Genomic DNA, 13732 nt, shown 5'->3' with positions numbered 1-13732 from the left:
TATAGAACCTTCTTCCGCTGACACGTTTTAGTCTGTTTTAGCACCATCTGTGCAACCTGCCCAGATAGCAAATGTTACCAAAGGCTTCTTTTTAGTAATTTCTCTCTGCTGCAGTTTGTAATCAGAATAAATTAATGTATTCTCTGTCATTTCACAGCAGAAAAAGAATTGTCCACAAACACCTGGGTTTCTCCTAATTTCAAAAGTTTACCAAGCTGCCACAGTTTTGTCAGTATTTACGTCTTCAGCTGATAAAAATGTACTTTAACTAATGTATGTCTAGCCTGTTTTCTCAATTTCACATCCCCAAGTATATGTCCACAATATGCCTTTTCCAACTGTATGTCTTATAGACAGAGGCTAGTCATTTTCTAGAGGAGATAACTCATAAGGTTTAAAAAGTTTTCCCCCTTTGGAATTTTTCAAGAAACCTGTAAAGTACAACTTGTTTCTCCTAGCTTTGTCTTCCGTCTCAGTTATTCTTTTGCTTCCATAACTGCATGTTTTATTTTTGTTTTACTCTCACTTTTTGTTTAATACTGTACTATATCAGCGTTGTTTCTTCAACCCTTATCTGATTTTATATAGGTCAGCATAATTTCATTATAGGTTCTATTTTACCTTCTGGTGCCTGTGCTTTCTTAGTTGACTCATTTTAGCTCAACTGCTGGATGCACTGAAAGCCAACCCTTGGTCTTTGGAAAAAGCATCATCTTTTTTCTCTTTTTTGTTAATGTTCTTTCTTTTTGAAGTTAGTGTACAGCTGCTATTTTCCCTTCTTTTCCATGTTAAAAACTAATAATTTCCCCTGTTTAATGACCTTTGGCATAGAAGCTAAATATAGAAATTGTTGCCTCCTGGGCACTGTACCAGAAGTCAGCATCTGTTTTTTTTTTATTTAAATGGACCTCAAATTACATTTTAGAAACTCCAGTGTTAGCAGTGTGTTGCTGGTTCCATGCACTGAGTGTGTGTATAATAAACAGGCTTGTTCTTTATTTTAAGTGAGAAGAAAAATGATGTCATGAACACTAATAACTGAGAAAAAATCCACCGAAGCTTACAAGTGCACAAGAATCCTCAACAAGTAATGGATGTAAAACTAAAACCAGCAACTGTCATGCAACATAAAAACTCAACACAAAGATCTCAGTTTAGCAGTATGATTTGTAATTGTTGCTTTCATCTACACAACACATACACCTCCTCAGAAATTAAATATTGACATAGTATCACAATATTTATAAGACCATAAATCAGTGACATCATAGAAAGGCAATCGGTTCTTAAAGTCAAAAGGTACATTAACACAAACAATTCATTCATACCATTTTTTTTATAATATGTATAAAATGTATTTTTAATATAAGAAACATACTTAAATATATAAAATAAAATTAAATAAATAAGAGACATAACTTAGCTGCCCTCAGTTTAAGAACAGGTAATGCAGATATAGTTTTATTTAAACCAGGATGGACTGTGGCATTTAATTTAAACTGCCAAAGTACTTCCTTAAATTTCAATATAGTCTCCCAGGTATCACTCCTAGGGGTGGTAACAACTCTGTCAGTACCAAAATGAAATACTTGAAAGATGTCACATTCAACAGAGCATTTGTGTAAACTGTTATTTATGTTCTTAGTTTGAATATCATAGTAATGTTCATACATTTTTTCTCTTAATGTGTGATATGTTTTGCCCACATAAAATGTAGGACAGGAGGCACACTTATCCAAATACATGACCATTGTCATACCAAAATTTCATTTTACAAAATTAACTTTGGGAGTATTTTTTTCTTTTTCACCAAAAGGGGAAATAATAGTTATGCAGCTACCCTCTAACATAAGTTTACTCTGCTTACAGAAACCACATTTACTTGATTTATGGGATAATTTCATGTTAACATCCTGCTATGACAGCTCTTGTATACTTTTTTAAGTTCTTGGCAGTTTTATAAAAAATCGCAGCCATTCACCGAGAATTTTAAATACAATAGGATTCAATTTCAAAATGTTACAATTGTTTATAACAGTGGATTTAAGTTGACCTGCCACACTATTATATTTTGTAACTATAGCACTCTCAAATCCTTGATTATTAATCACAGCAGTGTTGCCATTACTATTAAAATTCATGCTTGTTTGTGAAATATTTAAGTTTGACTCTGACTTCTCCCATCTTTTTTGCCAAACAATTTTTTCTCTGTACACCATTTTCCTTTTAAGCAAAAGGAAATGATTCAGTGGCTTTCTTTCCTGGGTTGTGCTGTTGAGATTCCTTTCTGCAAACTGATTGACATTTTGTCATTTCTTGTGCATAATTCCTTGTAGAACCTTTTTCCGCTGACATGTTTTAGTCTGTTTTAGCACCATCTGTGCAACCTGTCCAGATAGCAAATGTTACCAAAGGCTGCTTTTTAGTCATTTCTCTCTGCTGCAGTTTGTAATCAGAATAAATTAATGTATTCTCTGTCATTTCACAGCAGAAAAAGAATTGTCCACAAACACCTGGGTTTCTCCTAATTTCAAAAGTTTACCAAGCTGCCACAGTTTTGTCAGTATTTACGTCTTCAATTGATAAAAATGAACTTTAACTAATGTATGTCTAGCCTGTTTTCTCAATTTCACATCCCAAGTATATGTCCACAATATGCCTTTTCCAACTGTATGTCTTATAGACAGAGGCTAGTCATTTTCTAGAGGAGATAACTCATAAGGTTTAAAAAGTTTTCCCCCTTTGGAATTTTTCAAGAAACCTGTAAAGTACAAATTGTTTCTCCTAGCTTTGTCTTCCGTCTCAGTTATTCTTTTGCTTCCATAACTGCATGTTTTATTTTTGTTTTACTCTCACTTTTTGTTTAATACTGTACTATATCAGCGTTGTTTCTTCAACCCTTATCTGATTTTATATAGGTCAGCATCATTTCATTATAAGTTCTATTTTACCTTCTGGTGCCTGTGCTTTCTTAGTTGACTCATTTTAGCTCAACTGCTGGATGCACTGAAAGCCAACCCTTGGTCTTTGGAAAAAGCATCATCTTTTTTCTCTTTTTTGTTAATGTTCTTTCTTTTTGAAGTTAGTGTACAGCTGCTATTGTCCCTTCTTTTCCAAGTTAAAAACTAATAATTTCCCCTGTTTAATGACCTTTGGCATAGAAGCTAAATATAGAAATTGTTGCCTCCTGGGCACTGTACCAGAAGTCAGCATCTGTTTTTTTTTTATTTAAATGGACCTCAAATTACATTTTAGAAACTCCAGTGTTAGCAGTGTGTTGCTGGTTCCATGCACTGAGTGTGTGTATAATAAACAGGCTTGTTCTTTATTTTAAATGAGAAGAAAAGTGCTGTCATGAACACTAATAACTGAGAAAAAATCCACCGAAGCTTACAAGTGCACAAGAATCCTCAACAAGTAATGGATGTAAAACTAAAACCAGCAACTGTCATGCAACATAAAAAATCAACACAAAGATCTCAGTTTAGCAGTATGATTTGTAATTGTTGCTTTCATCTACACAACACATACACCTCCTCAGAAATTAAATATTGACATAGTATCACAATATTTATAAGACCATAAATCAGTGACATCATAGAAAGGCAATCGGTTCTTAAAGTCAAAAGGTACATTAACACAAACAATTCATTCATACCATTTTTTTTATAATATGCATAAAATGTATTTTTAATATAAGAAACATACTTAAATATATAAAATAAAATGAAATAAATAAGAGACATAACTTAGCTGCCCTCAGTTTAAGAACAGGTAATGCAGATATAGTTTTATTTAAACCAGGATGGACTGTGGCATTTAATTTAAACTGCCAAAGTACTTCCTTAAATTTCAATATAGTCTCCCAGGTATCACTCTTAGGGGTGGTAACAACTCTGTCAGTACCAAAATGAAATACTTGAAATATGTCACATTCAACAGAGCATTTGTGTAAACCGTTATTTATGTTCTTAGTTTGAATATCATAGTAATGTTCATACATTTTTTCTCTTAATGTGTGATATGTTTTGCCCACATAAAATGTAGGACAGGAGGCACACTTATCCAAATACATGACCATTGTCATACCACAATTTAATTTTACAAAATTAACTTTGGGAGTATTTTTGTCTTTTTCACCAAAAGGGGAAATAATAGTTATGCAGCTACCCTCTAACATAAATTTACTCTGCTTACAGAAACCACATTTACTTGATTTATGGGATAATTTCATGTTAACATCCTGCTATGACAGCTCTTGTATACTTTTTTAAGTTCTTGGCGGTTTTATAAAAAATCGCAGCCATTCACCAAGAATTTTAAATACAATAGGATTCAGTTTCAAAATATTACAATTGTTTTTAACAGTGGATTTAAGTTGACCTGCCACACTGTTATATTGTGTAACTATAGCACTCTCAAATCCTTGATTATTAATCACAGCAGTGTTGCCATTACTATTAAAATTCATGCTTGTTTGTGAAATATTTAAGTTGGAGTCTAATAACAGCATATATTGATGCCCCCATGCTAATAATACTTGTCATCATAGTTCAAGTAATTTCACAAGATAAACTCTATACATATCAAGGAAAAATTCAAATTCAAATTTAAACTTATCAAGGAAAAATTCAAACTCTATATACAAAATGTCTGTCCAATATCATCCTGGCTAATCTAGTCGATTGACGTTTAACTAAAATTTTCTTTTGTGGAAAAAGGAAGAAAATGTGAAAATGTAGATAACCATTACTAAAAGTTGACTTTCTATAGATTGTAGATGCAAATCCAGTAATTAATGGTTATATCAAGGAAATTAACCGAATCAAAAGAAACTGTATGAGTAAATTTCAAAAACTTAGTAGTGTGATTAAGATATTCAATAAACTTATTAAGCAACTGCTCATATCCTGTCTAAATAATAGAAATATCATCCAGGTACCAAAGATATAGTTTCCAGTACTAAAAAATTCACAGTTAAGCACATGTAACGTTTTCCAACCATACATAACCAAATTAGAGTAAATGGGGGCACAAGAAGCCCCATCTCTGCACCTCTCACTTGCTTATACACTTCTCAGTCAAAATAAATGAAATTGTTGTCAAGAAAAATGTTCATAAAATCCATAATTTCCAATATATCTTTGGAAATTAAACGTTGATAGGACAAAAGAGAAGTTGGAAAAAAATCAGTGCCTTCCAACTTGGGAATGCAGATAAACAAATCAATGTCTGTTGTTACAAAAATTAAATTAAGATCCCATAGTTGCCCATCTACTCAGATTCCCACAAGTCCCTTAACATATGTGTTGATTTGTGAAATACAGGTTTTAGAATCCTATCTACAAAAACTGCTAAAGGCTGAGTTTTTGAATTTTGTGCCACCACACTCAGTCTAAAAGGTGTTTTTCTATGTTTCATGCAACTTAGGAATTCCACATATTAGAGGAATAAGTGGATTGGGTGCTGATAAATATTCATATCTTTTGTATTCAGTAATTCCCTGCATCAGATAATCATGAAGGAATAAATCAGTTTTTTGGTAAGGAATGTTTACTTATTTACATGAAACATGTATGAATGTTTTGATATCCTGTAACGTAGTAAATGTAATACAAGAATATTCTGTGCTCTTGATTTTAATTTCTTGGTCACAGCATTCACTATGTATATATCTTCCTGTTTTCACATTTCTAGAAACAAGCCAATGTAGTATCAGACAGACATTTAAAAAGGTAGATGCAACTGCAAATTTTCATCTATTTTAATAATAAACTCAAACTACTGTTATCATATCATAGGTTCATAGGTAAGTACTAGGCTATCTGCCCAAGGGCATTTATAAGCCTAGCCAGATTGTGTTGGCTTTCGCCACCCCCTTAGATTATTTCCCTGTGCCTCTGTCCAGCAGAGCCATTAGTTCCCTGCGCCACTGTCCAGCAGAGCCACTGCAGTGATAACTTAGGAAGGTTTGTGGTCTACACCGTTATGGGACGAGAGGGTAGCCTCCACCATTCCAAGCCCGAAATTGCTAGTGAATGCTTATTGTGCCTTTATTTGATTGGCCAGAGGGCTAGCTTATTTAACATTTGAATCTCTGTGCATGAGTGTTTGGCAACATTTGGCAGTCATGCTGCTTGAGAAGAAGAATGTTGCTGGTTTCTGCTAAACTGTACCAAAGCTAAGATTTACATTACCATATTCAATGTTTTGGCACTTGTTTTTCATTGCATTAGCTGAGTGTTTCTGTACTGAATATCTGCACCTTTTGACCTTTTTTACAGTCTTGAGTTAGAACTGCCTTGGTTCCACTTTAGTGAGAATAGAGGGGACCCGAGTCATTTTCGGGCCCAGGACTGTGTAAAGGAAAGAAGATGATACAGTTTCCTCTAGTAAGAGTTTATGTCCATCGGCCTAAGTAAAAAAGTGTTGTTCATGTCTCACACTACAGCAAGTCCTCATGATGCAGCTTGCCATCTCTCCCATGGTTAGTTCTGAGCAAGAATAATCAGGGAATTACTCTCTGGGGCGTTTGGAAAAAATCTGAAGATCTAAGTTCTCATAACTGGTTTTCTAAGATTGTGGTGTGCAGATATTTGAAAAGTACTAGTTCTAGCACTATAATTTTTGCTTAGCAATACGTTTTTATAGTGAAGCATAGAAATGTATTTCTTGTATCAGTACAAATGTACAGCTATACTTATTCAGTACTTACATCTCACTCGCCAACAGCTCTTTGTCAGGAATAGTAAACAGAAGGACAAGAAAGATGTTCTTCAGACCATGCTGCTGTGCAGTAATAATCTCTGTTTAGTCTGAGCTGTTTTATTTGTTTACTTTTTCTAACTCTGACATTCTGAATTCTAGTAAAACAGCCTAAAATAATTGACATATTCTGTAATGTTCATCCCTGGTATATGTTTTATCAGTTTAGGATGGCAGAAACATTGAAATGTTTTAGTTCTCTTTTATTGTTGGGAGGTATTTTAAACTGACTTTCTGCAGTACAGTGTGACTGGTTTGGTTTGTAACAAGTAAATTATACAAAATACGTTTTCCTTTTAGGAAAAGGAAGGGACTAGTGCATTCATGAATATACTTACGCTTGGAATGGGGTCCAGGGACCTATTTGGAAAGCCATGAATAACAACTGGGAGGATCAAAGTATATAGTAATAAACTGATAGCAACTACAACCTGGGATGGAGCAAGCCATAACACTAAGTCAGTACAGTTAACAGCAGCTAGTTATGAACAGGACATTAGACAGATTTTATCTTAAAGTTGTACCATAAGATGATCATTTTTAAACTGAACAAATTTACAACAACTTCATGCTGTTGGTACTTCCATGTTCTCATATGTAGAAAAAATACATCAGATGTAGGCTAAGGGGCTAGGAACTCCAATAGGTAATGAAACCCAAGTTAAAATATGCATGCAAATGGTGCAGAAGGGGATGTACAGGTTGCAGAAGAGATTGCAGAGCTATATGCAGCAGTGTTTCAGTTGCTTAAGGATAGAAGGAAAAACTCTACTACTTATAGAGTAGTGTATAAATGATACTGCTAGAAACTATTATAGAGTAATCCCAATCTAATATTTCAGTTATCTAGATGGGCCATTCCAAATACTGTTATCAGATTAAATGATGGTCATTTTAAGTTACTCTTAATGCATTTTTGCTTGTTACTTCTGACTATGATTACATTTTCTTGTACTTCCTACAGACATTCTACATCTCCTGAACCTGTCAGAAGGCGACCCACTTGGAGCAGGTCATCAATGGTATGTAAAATGGGTAATGTTTTAGTCATGGACTGAACTTTACTGCACTTTGAACTATTTCCAGCTCTCTGATAACTAAAGTAAATCTCTCCACTCACATCTTTTTTTTTTATTATAATAGAATTAAGGTACTTGTTATGCTTTTTATTGCTGTTTATGGTGTAATGTCCACAGCAATGATTTCAGAAAAGTCGACCATGCAGTCTCCATCACATTAAATGTGCACGTTATAAAGTTTGCATGTTGGGGTATCTGCCATGAGAACACTGCATGTTCACAGGTCTAAACATTGCAGGTCTTTAATTACGTTGTTTATACATATTGCTCATTAATTTATTTATCATTTGTATTCAGAAGGATCTGCTATACCCTTTGTAGATGGTAACCTTTGGAGTTGGGCTCTGGCTGTAGATTTTTGGCAGAATCCTAACTCAAAGCATATTGAGTCACACAAAAAAGACCAGTAAAAGGCAAGACTGAAAATCATGAATGTGTTGTGGCTTTTCATATTAACTCTAGACTTCCAGTTTTACAAGTAATTTATGAATATTTCTTCGCTTTAATACTTTCATGTGGTAATATAGCACTTTTCTTAACTGTTTGTAAAAGCTAATAAGATGCAGAGTTTGACATGTTCATTAGGAAGAAGTGTATTAAATGTCATTATTTACTAATGAACTGAAACAACTTGGTTACTGTCCCTTTGTGTTTCTGATATTTTAGTTACTGTCCCTTTGTGTTTCTGATATTTTAGTTACTGTCCCTTTGTGTTTCTGATATTTTAGTTACTGTCCCTTTGTGTTTCTGATGTTTTAGTTACTGTCCCTTTGTGTTTCTGATATTTTAGTTACTGTCCCTTTGTGTTTCTGATATTTTAGTTACTGTCCCTTTGTGTTTCTGATATTTTAGTTACTGTCCCTTTGTGTTTCTGATGTTAGTGTTTTTTTCTTCCCTGCTTCATTCATTCCAGCCATCTGAGTGGCCCCATCCATTGCCAAGTTTGCCTGCTCCTCCTTCCTCCCCAGACTTCTCTGAGTGAACTGGGGTCAGCTGGGATCCTAAGGGTGTCCTGGGGGTTGTGCCAGTAACTGCTTCTGATGCTGGGTGGTATTATTATGACTTAACCTTTATTTCCACGACACTCAACCCTCATTCATCAACAATGTCCAAGAGCTACTTCCTTTTGTGGACAACCCCTTCCCTCAGTGAGTGTCTTAAACAACCACCCACCCTCTCTCCCTCCTGGATTGGCAAGTCCGTCCCTCGCTGCCAGTATCTCAAATACATAAGATATTAATTGAACCCAGGTCACCTATGCCTTAGGGCTTTATCCATCTACTCCACTGTGCTGCCTTGGTTTGATTTAGTGTTATGCTTACACATCTTTATTTCTGTTCTTTACAGCATATCCAACAGATATAAGAACCCAAAGCGCGGTATACTCCTTATCTGTTAGTGAGTCATGGCACAGTCATTAATATGCACAGCCAGATCCTACAAACTCTGAAATGTTTGGCCTTGTTGCACTGTACTGTAAACAGATGGCCAGATTCTCATAACAGTATGTTGTACATGTTTTCATGCAGTTCCACTCACAAACCATCCTGTTGTTCTTTTTGTATGCTATTATTGTTGCAGACAGCCAAACGTCTTAGGCAGTGTAATGTGTTCTGAAGACTATGTACAATCTGTGAATTTGACAAAGAAAGGATTTCAGTATGGATATATAGCAGAGTATCGTGGACAAAGGAACAGGAGAGTAATTATACTAATTGCTAGTGGGGCTTCAGTAGTGATAGAAGAGGGAAAAAGGCAATAATAGTAGATTTGGGGGCTATTGGCAAGGGAGGAGGATTATGTTTATATGCATTTATAGTCCAACATAAACTGCTATTACAGAGCTTAAGAAAATTCTTGGGGAAATAATTAGCTTTCTGCGGGGAATTTTACTTTTAGGTGGAGACTGGAACTTGATTTGCAATAGCAAGGATGCCATCAGTGGAACCTAGAATCGAAAGTACAACAAAAGAGGACGGATTTCTAAAGAAATTTATGAAAATATTTGGTATGGAAGATGCAAATTCAGTAGTAGAAACTTGGACAGAATTTAGACCTTATTCCCCAAGGTATAATAACTGGGCTGACCAGATAGAAATTGAAGCGTTCATTTCATTGAAAGCTTTGGCACACATCCAATAACTATTTCAGGTCATGCACTCATAAAAACCAAGATAAAAAGGCAGGGTAATGAAATAAGAATGATTCACTGGTGTTTTCCCACCTGCATGTTAAAAAGAGATGAAGTTAAGGAATGGGAATGGAAATTATTCAAAAGGTATGAGGGGAAGATAGAAATATCTTCAGAAGTTTTAGCTAGTGAGTGGGATAAAATGAAAATGGAAATTAAAACTAGGGTAGAATCAAAGAGAAAGAGATATGGTTAAGAATTAATCAGAATGACATAGAGGGGCTGACAAAGGTTAAAGTACTGCAGAATAAGGTGAATCTCACAGAACAAGAAGAGGCAAAAATGCAGAGAGCTAAAGGGAAATTAAGTGAGTATCTAGGTAATATATGTGAGTTTAGAAAGATTGTCGTTAAAACAACTATTTTTTTTTATAATAATTCTAGACACAAAAACATTTAGTACAATAACTTAGGCTAGAGAAAGTAGAAGGGGTTGTCACCAAACTTAAGGAACCTATAACTAAAAATAACCATAGATCCTGTAGAGGTATTGGAGATATTTTGGACATTTTATGAAAATGTGTATAAAGCAGAGAAACGTGGAAATCAAGAAAAAGTACAAATGGAAATATTTATGGAAAAGTTAATTATGCTAAGGTTAGAAGTAGATGAGACTCAACAACTAACAGTTGAGATAGGTTTCAGACAAGATAAAAATGGTGATGTATAACCAGTCTTTAGGAAAGTCTCCAAGAATAGATGGTGTTCCTGTGAAGTTTATAAGTTAGGAGGGAAGACAGTGATGCAAATTTGGAAGATTTTAACCGTATTTTAAAAGGAAGGAAAGCACTATCATCTTGGAAGAAAGCTGTGGTGGCTGTATTACCTAAAGACAGTTAAGACCCATCGGAACTGGCTTTGTATAGACCCACTTCAGTTTTTAAACCATAATTGTAAAGTATTTATGTCTCTACTAGCTAAAAGAATGACAATGTTGTTGCCAAAGTTGATAGATAAGGATCAGTGTGATTGTGTGGAGGGGAGGCAAACAGTTGATAACAATAAAAGAACAGTGGTGTCTGGGGGGGGGGGGCAGAATGCTAGAAAATACTGCTGCTGTTAGTTTGTATTGGTGCAGAGAAAGCATTCAATAGAATAAGTTGGGAATTTATCAGGAGGGCAATGGAAGCATTTGCATTTACTAATACAATAATAAGATTAATTAGGATGATATTTGAAGGATCGGATACAAGAATTAAAGTGGGAGAGTTCCTCTATGAAAAGTTGTATTTGAACAGAACCATGCAGGGATGTTGTCTTTCCCTTTGTTATTTGCTTTATATTTAGAGGCATTGGCAGAGAAAATAAGGGACCCGGAAATGCAAGGCTCTAATCAGTAATGGTAATCAAGAAACACTAGCGTTATTTGCAGGTGATGTTATTTTGTTAAAAACAAAAGCCAGCAACTGTGAGCTGTGTAAATTTAATAAAAAAGAACAAGAAATAACAGACCGGTTTCGGCTATGGAATTAACCTAGCTTTCATCAGTGTTAGTTTACCAAAACATCTTGAAGTCCTTGTATACAATTACAGATGATTAATCATAAGATTTCATTGCTGAGCTCATAAATATTCATAAAGGTTCCTAATCATAAATATTCATTAAGACCAGGCTGGAACAGTCCACCTAACTTTACAATCCATTTTTTCTCTTTTGCATTTAATTTACTGTGCCATCCAGATTTATTGGATCTGTCACCTACTATTTTGTCAATGATAGTAAAATGAAATGTTGCTGTGGTGTGTTTTAAAGTGTGTTTATAAAGGCCATTGCTCAACCTTTTGCATTTAACATCACTAAGGTGTTCAGAAATGCATAATCTGAGGGGTCTAGATGTCTGTCCTATGTAAAATGCATGGCAGCTACAGGAAGCCATATATATGATCCAATCTGTACTGCAATTTGCAAAAAACTTTATATCAAATATGATCCAACAATTACTACTAAAAATTATTTTGTACCTGATTAATACAAAAAAGGACATCTCAGTGCTGTGGAACATTTTGGGACAGTTTCAAGTCTTTTGGGAATATAAAATGAAGATAAAGCAAAGGCCCTAAATTAAGTGCCCACACATGAAATTGTTTGGCAGTACACATATTTATAGGGACATGATGCAATGAAGTATTTAGGAGTGTGGATTAAAACGACTTCTGTTATGGCAGCTAAGGGTATGTGGAAAACAAAAGATAATACAAAAACTGAGAAACTGGCAGCTCTTGTTTATGGATATGGATAGTAAGATGCAAACAATGAATAAGTTTTTAGTCCCTTTAGTTTTATGTGGAGGACAGGCATATTTTTATCAACCAGAGAAGTTTTGCGATTTTGGATGCAGATCCTTAAGGAAAATAATAGCAACTATACAGAATATTATATTCGTTAAGTAGCAGAAAGTAGTCTAAGAACTATTCAACACAAGAGTGGAGAAATGAAATGTTGGTAGTAGGTAATAAGATGACTGCAAGTAGGGGTACAGAAAACAAGTTAGAATGGACTGGAATTTATTGGGGAAAACTTGCAAAGGAACCAAGGCATCAGGTGCAAATAATGGAGAGGGAAAGGTAATAGAGTGGGATGAGGCCAAGAAAGATGTTTGGACTGCATGCTAGAGACCATCTTCCATATCTGGGATTGATATCAAAGTGTAGGTAAAGAGAAAGGGATAAGGGAATCTTAAGTGAAAGACTGCTGTGGTAGAGTTTTTAGTTGTATCTAGAGTAGAAGCTGCTGTTAAAAATGGCTGATTAATAGGCCATATAAATATTGCACATTAACTGTAAGAATCAGTGAGAGGTGGTAAGAAAAATTAGGAAGAGAGACTGGGAAAGCAATTTACAAGAGAACAATGGGAGGGTATATGCATGGCTCACAAGTATGCAACAAAGTCCAGAAGGTTACACATCTTTGCTTGGAAGTGTTTGCATAGGTAATTTTATATCCAACGCAGACCTCAAAGAATTTTTCCTCAGGTTGGTAGCAAATACTGGAGGTGTAACAAGGAAGCAATAGGTAATTGGGAACATATGTTTTGGGAGAGTAATGAGTTTGGCAAATGTTAAAAATTCGCTATAGAATACTCTTTCAGAAATACTGGATAAGCAAATGGCTGTAACTAAGGAAATGATCCTTTTGAGCTTGTCACAAAATCTGAAACGCCTAGACATAGTAAGGATTTATTCATTTTAATTCTGTTGGCTGCCAAAAAAAAGCAATTACTAGAAAAAGGGCATCAAACTCTAAATTAACTTTATTCAAAGTACTGTGTATTGTAAAAGAGATAAAATAACTGGAAGAGGGATCTTTAGAAAAGGGAAGGAGCAAATTACATAGGAATAAATGTAAACTGTGGGAACAATACATGCATAATAATGTTCAGGTAGATGAGTGAGGTTTAAGGGATGGCAGAAACTGAGCATTTTATGTAATGATGGACTGATGATAGTTACAAGGAAAGAAAAGATATGTGATGTATAATGTATATAATGGAAAATGTTAATATGGTTTGTTTTCTTTTCTGTTAATTTATGTTTGCCTGTGTCTGAAGTGATAATTTAATAAAGGTGTTAAAAAGACACATACTTGATTATATACTGATCACATGTTACAAAACACCCATACTTTCCACAGACATACTGCTGGCTCATTCCACAAGCCTGGATTCTTTGAGCATCCAAGGAAGAATTTCCCTGGCATC

General features: G+C 34.8%; 1 protein-coding gene across 1 annotated transcript in view; it reads left to right on the top strand.

Annotated features, from left to right (window-relative positions):
• PTPN14 (protein tyrosine phosphatase non-receptor type 14) overlaps positions 1-13732 on the top strand; it is a 1716286-nt gene that overhangs the window by 1457607 nt on the left and 244947 nt on the right. Inside the window, exon 13 of the mRNA XM_044061300.1 lies at positions 7730-7787. Coding sequence (XP_043917235.1) covers positions 7730-7787 — 58 coding nt within the window. The remainder of the gene's footprint in view (positions 1-7729; positions 7788-13732) is intronic.

Source organism: Protopterus annectens, chromosome 1.part0, assembly GCF_019279795.1.
Source record: "Protopterus annectens isolate FY-2018-M chromosome 1.part0, PAN1.0, whole genome shotgun sequence".
NCBI classification, from domain to species: domain Eukaryota; kingdom Metazoa; phylum Chordata; order Ceratodontiformes; family Protopteridae; genus Protopterus; species Protopterus annectens.
This window is presented reverse-complemented; position numbering and strand designations above follow the sequence as displayed.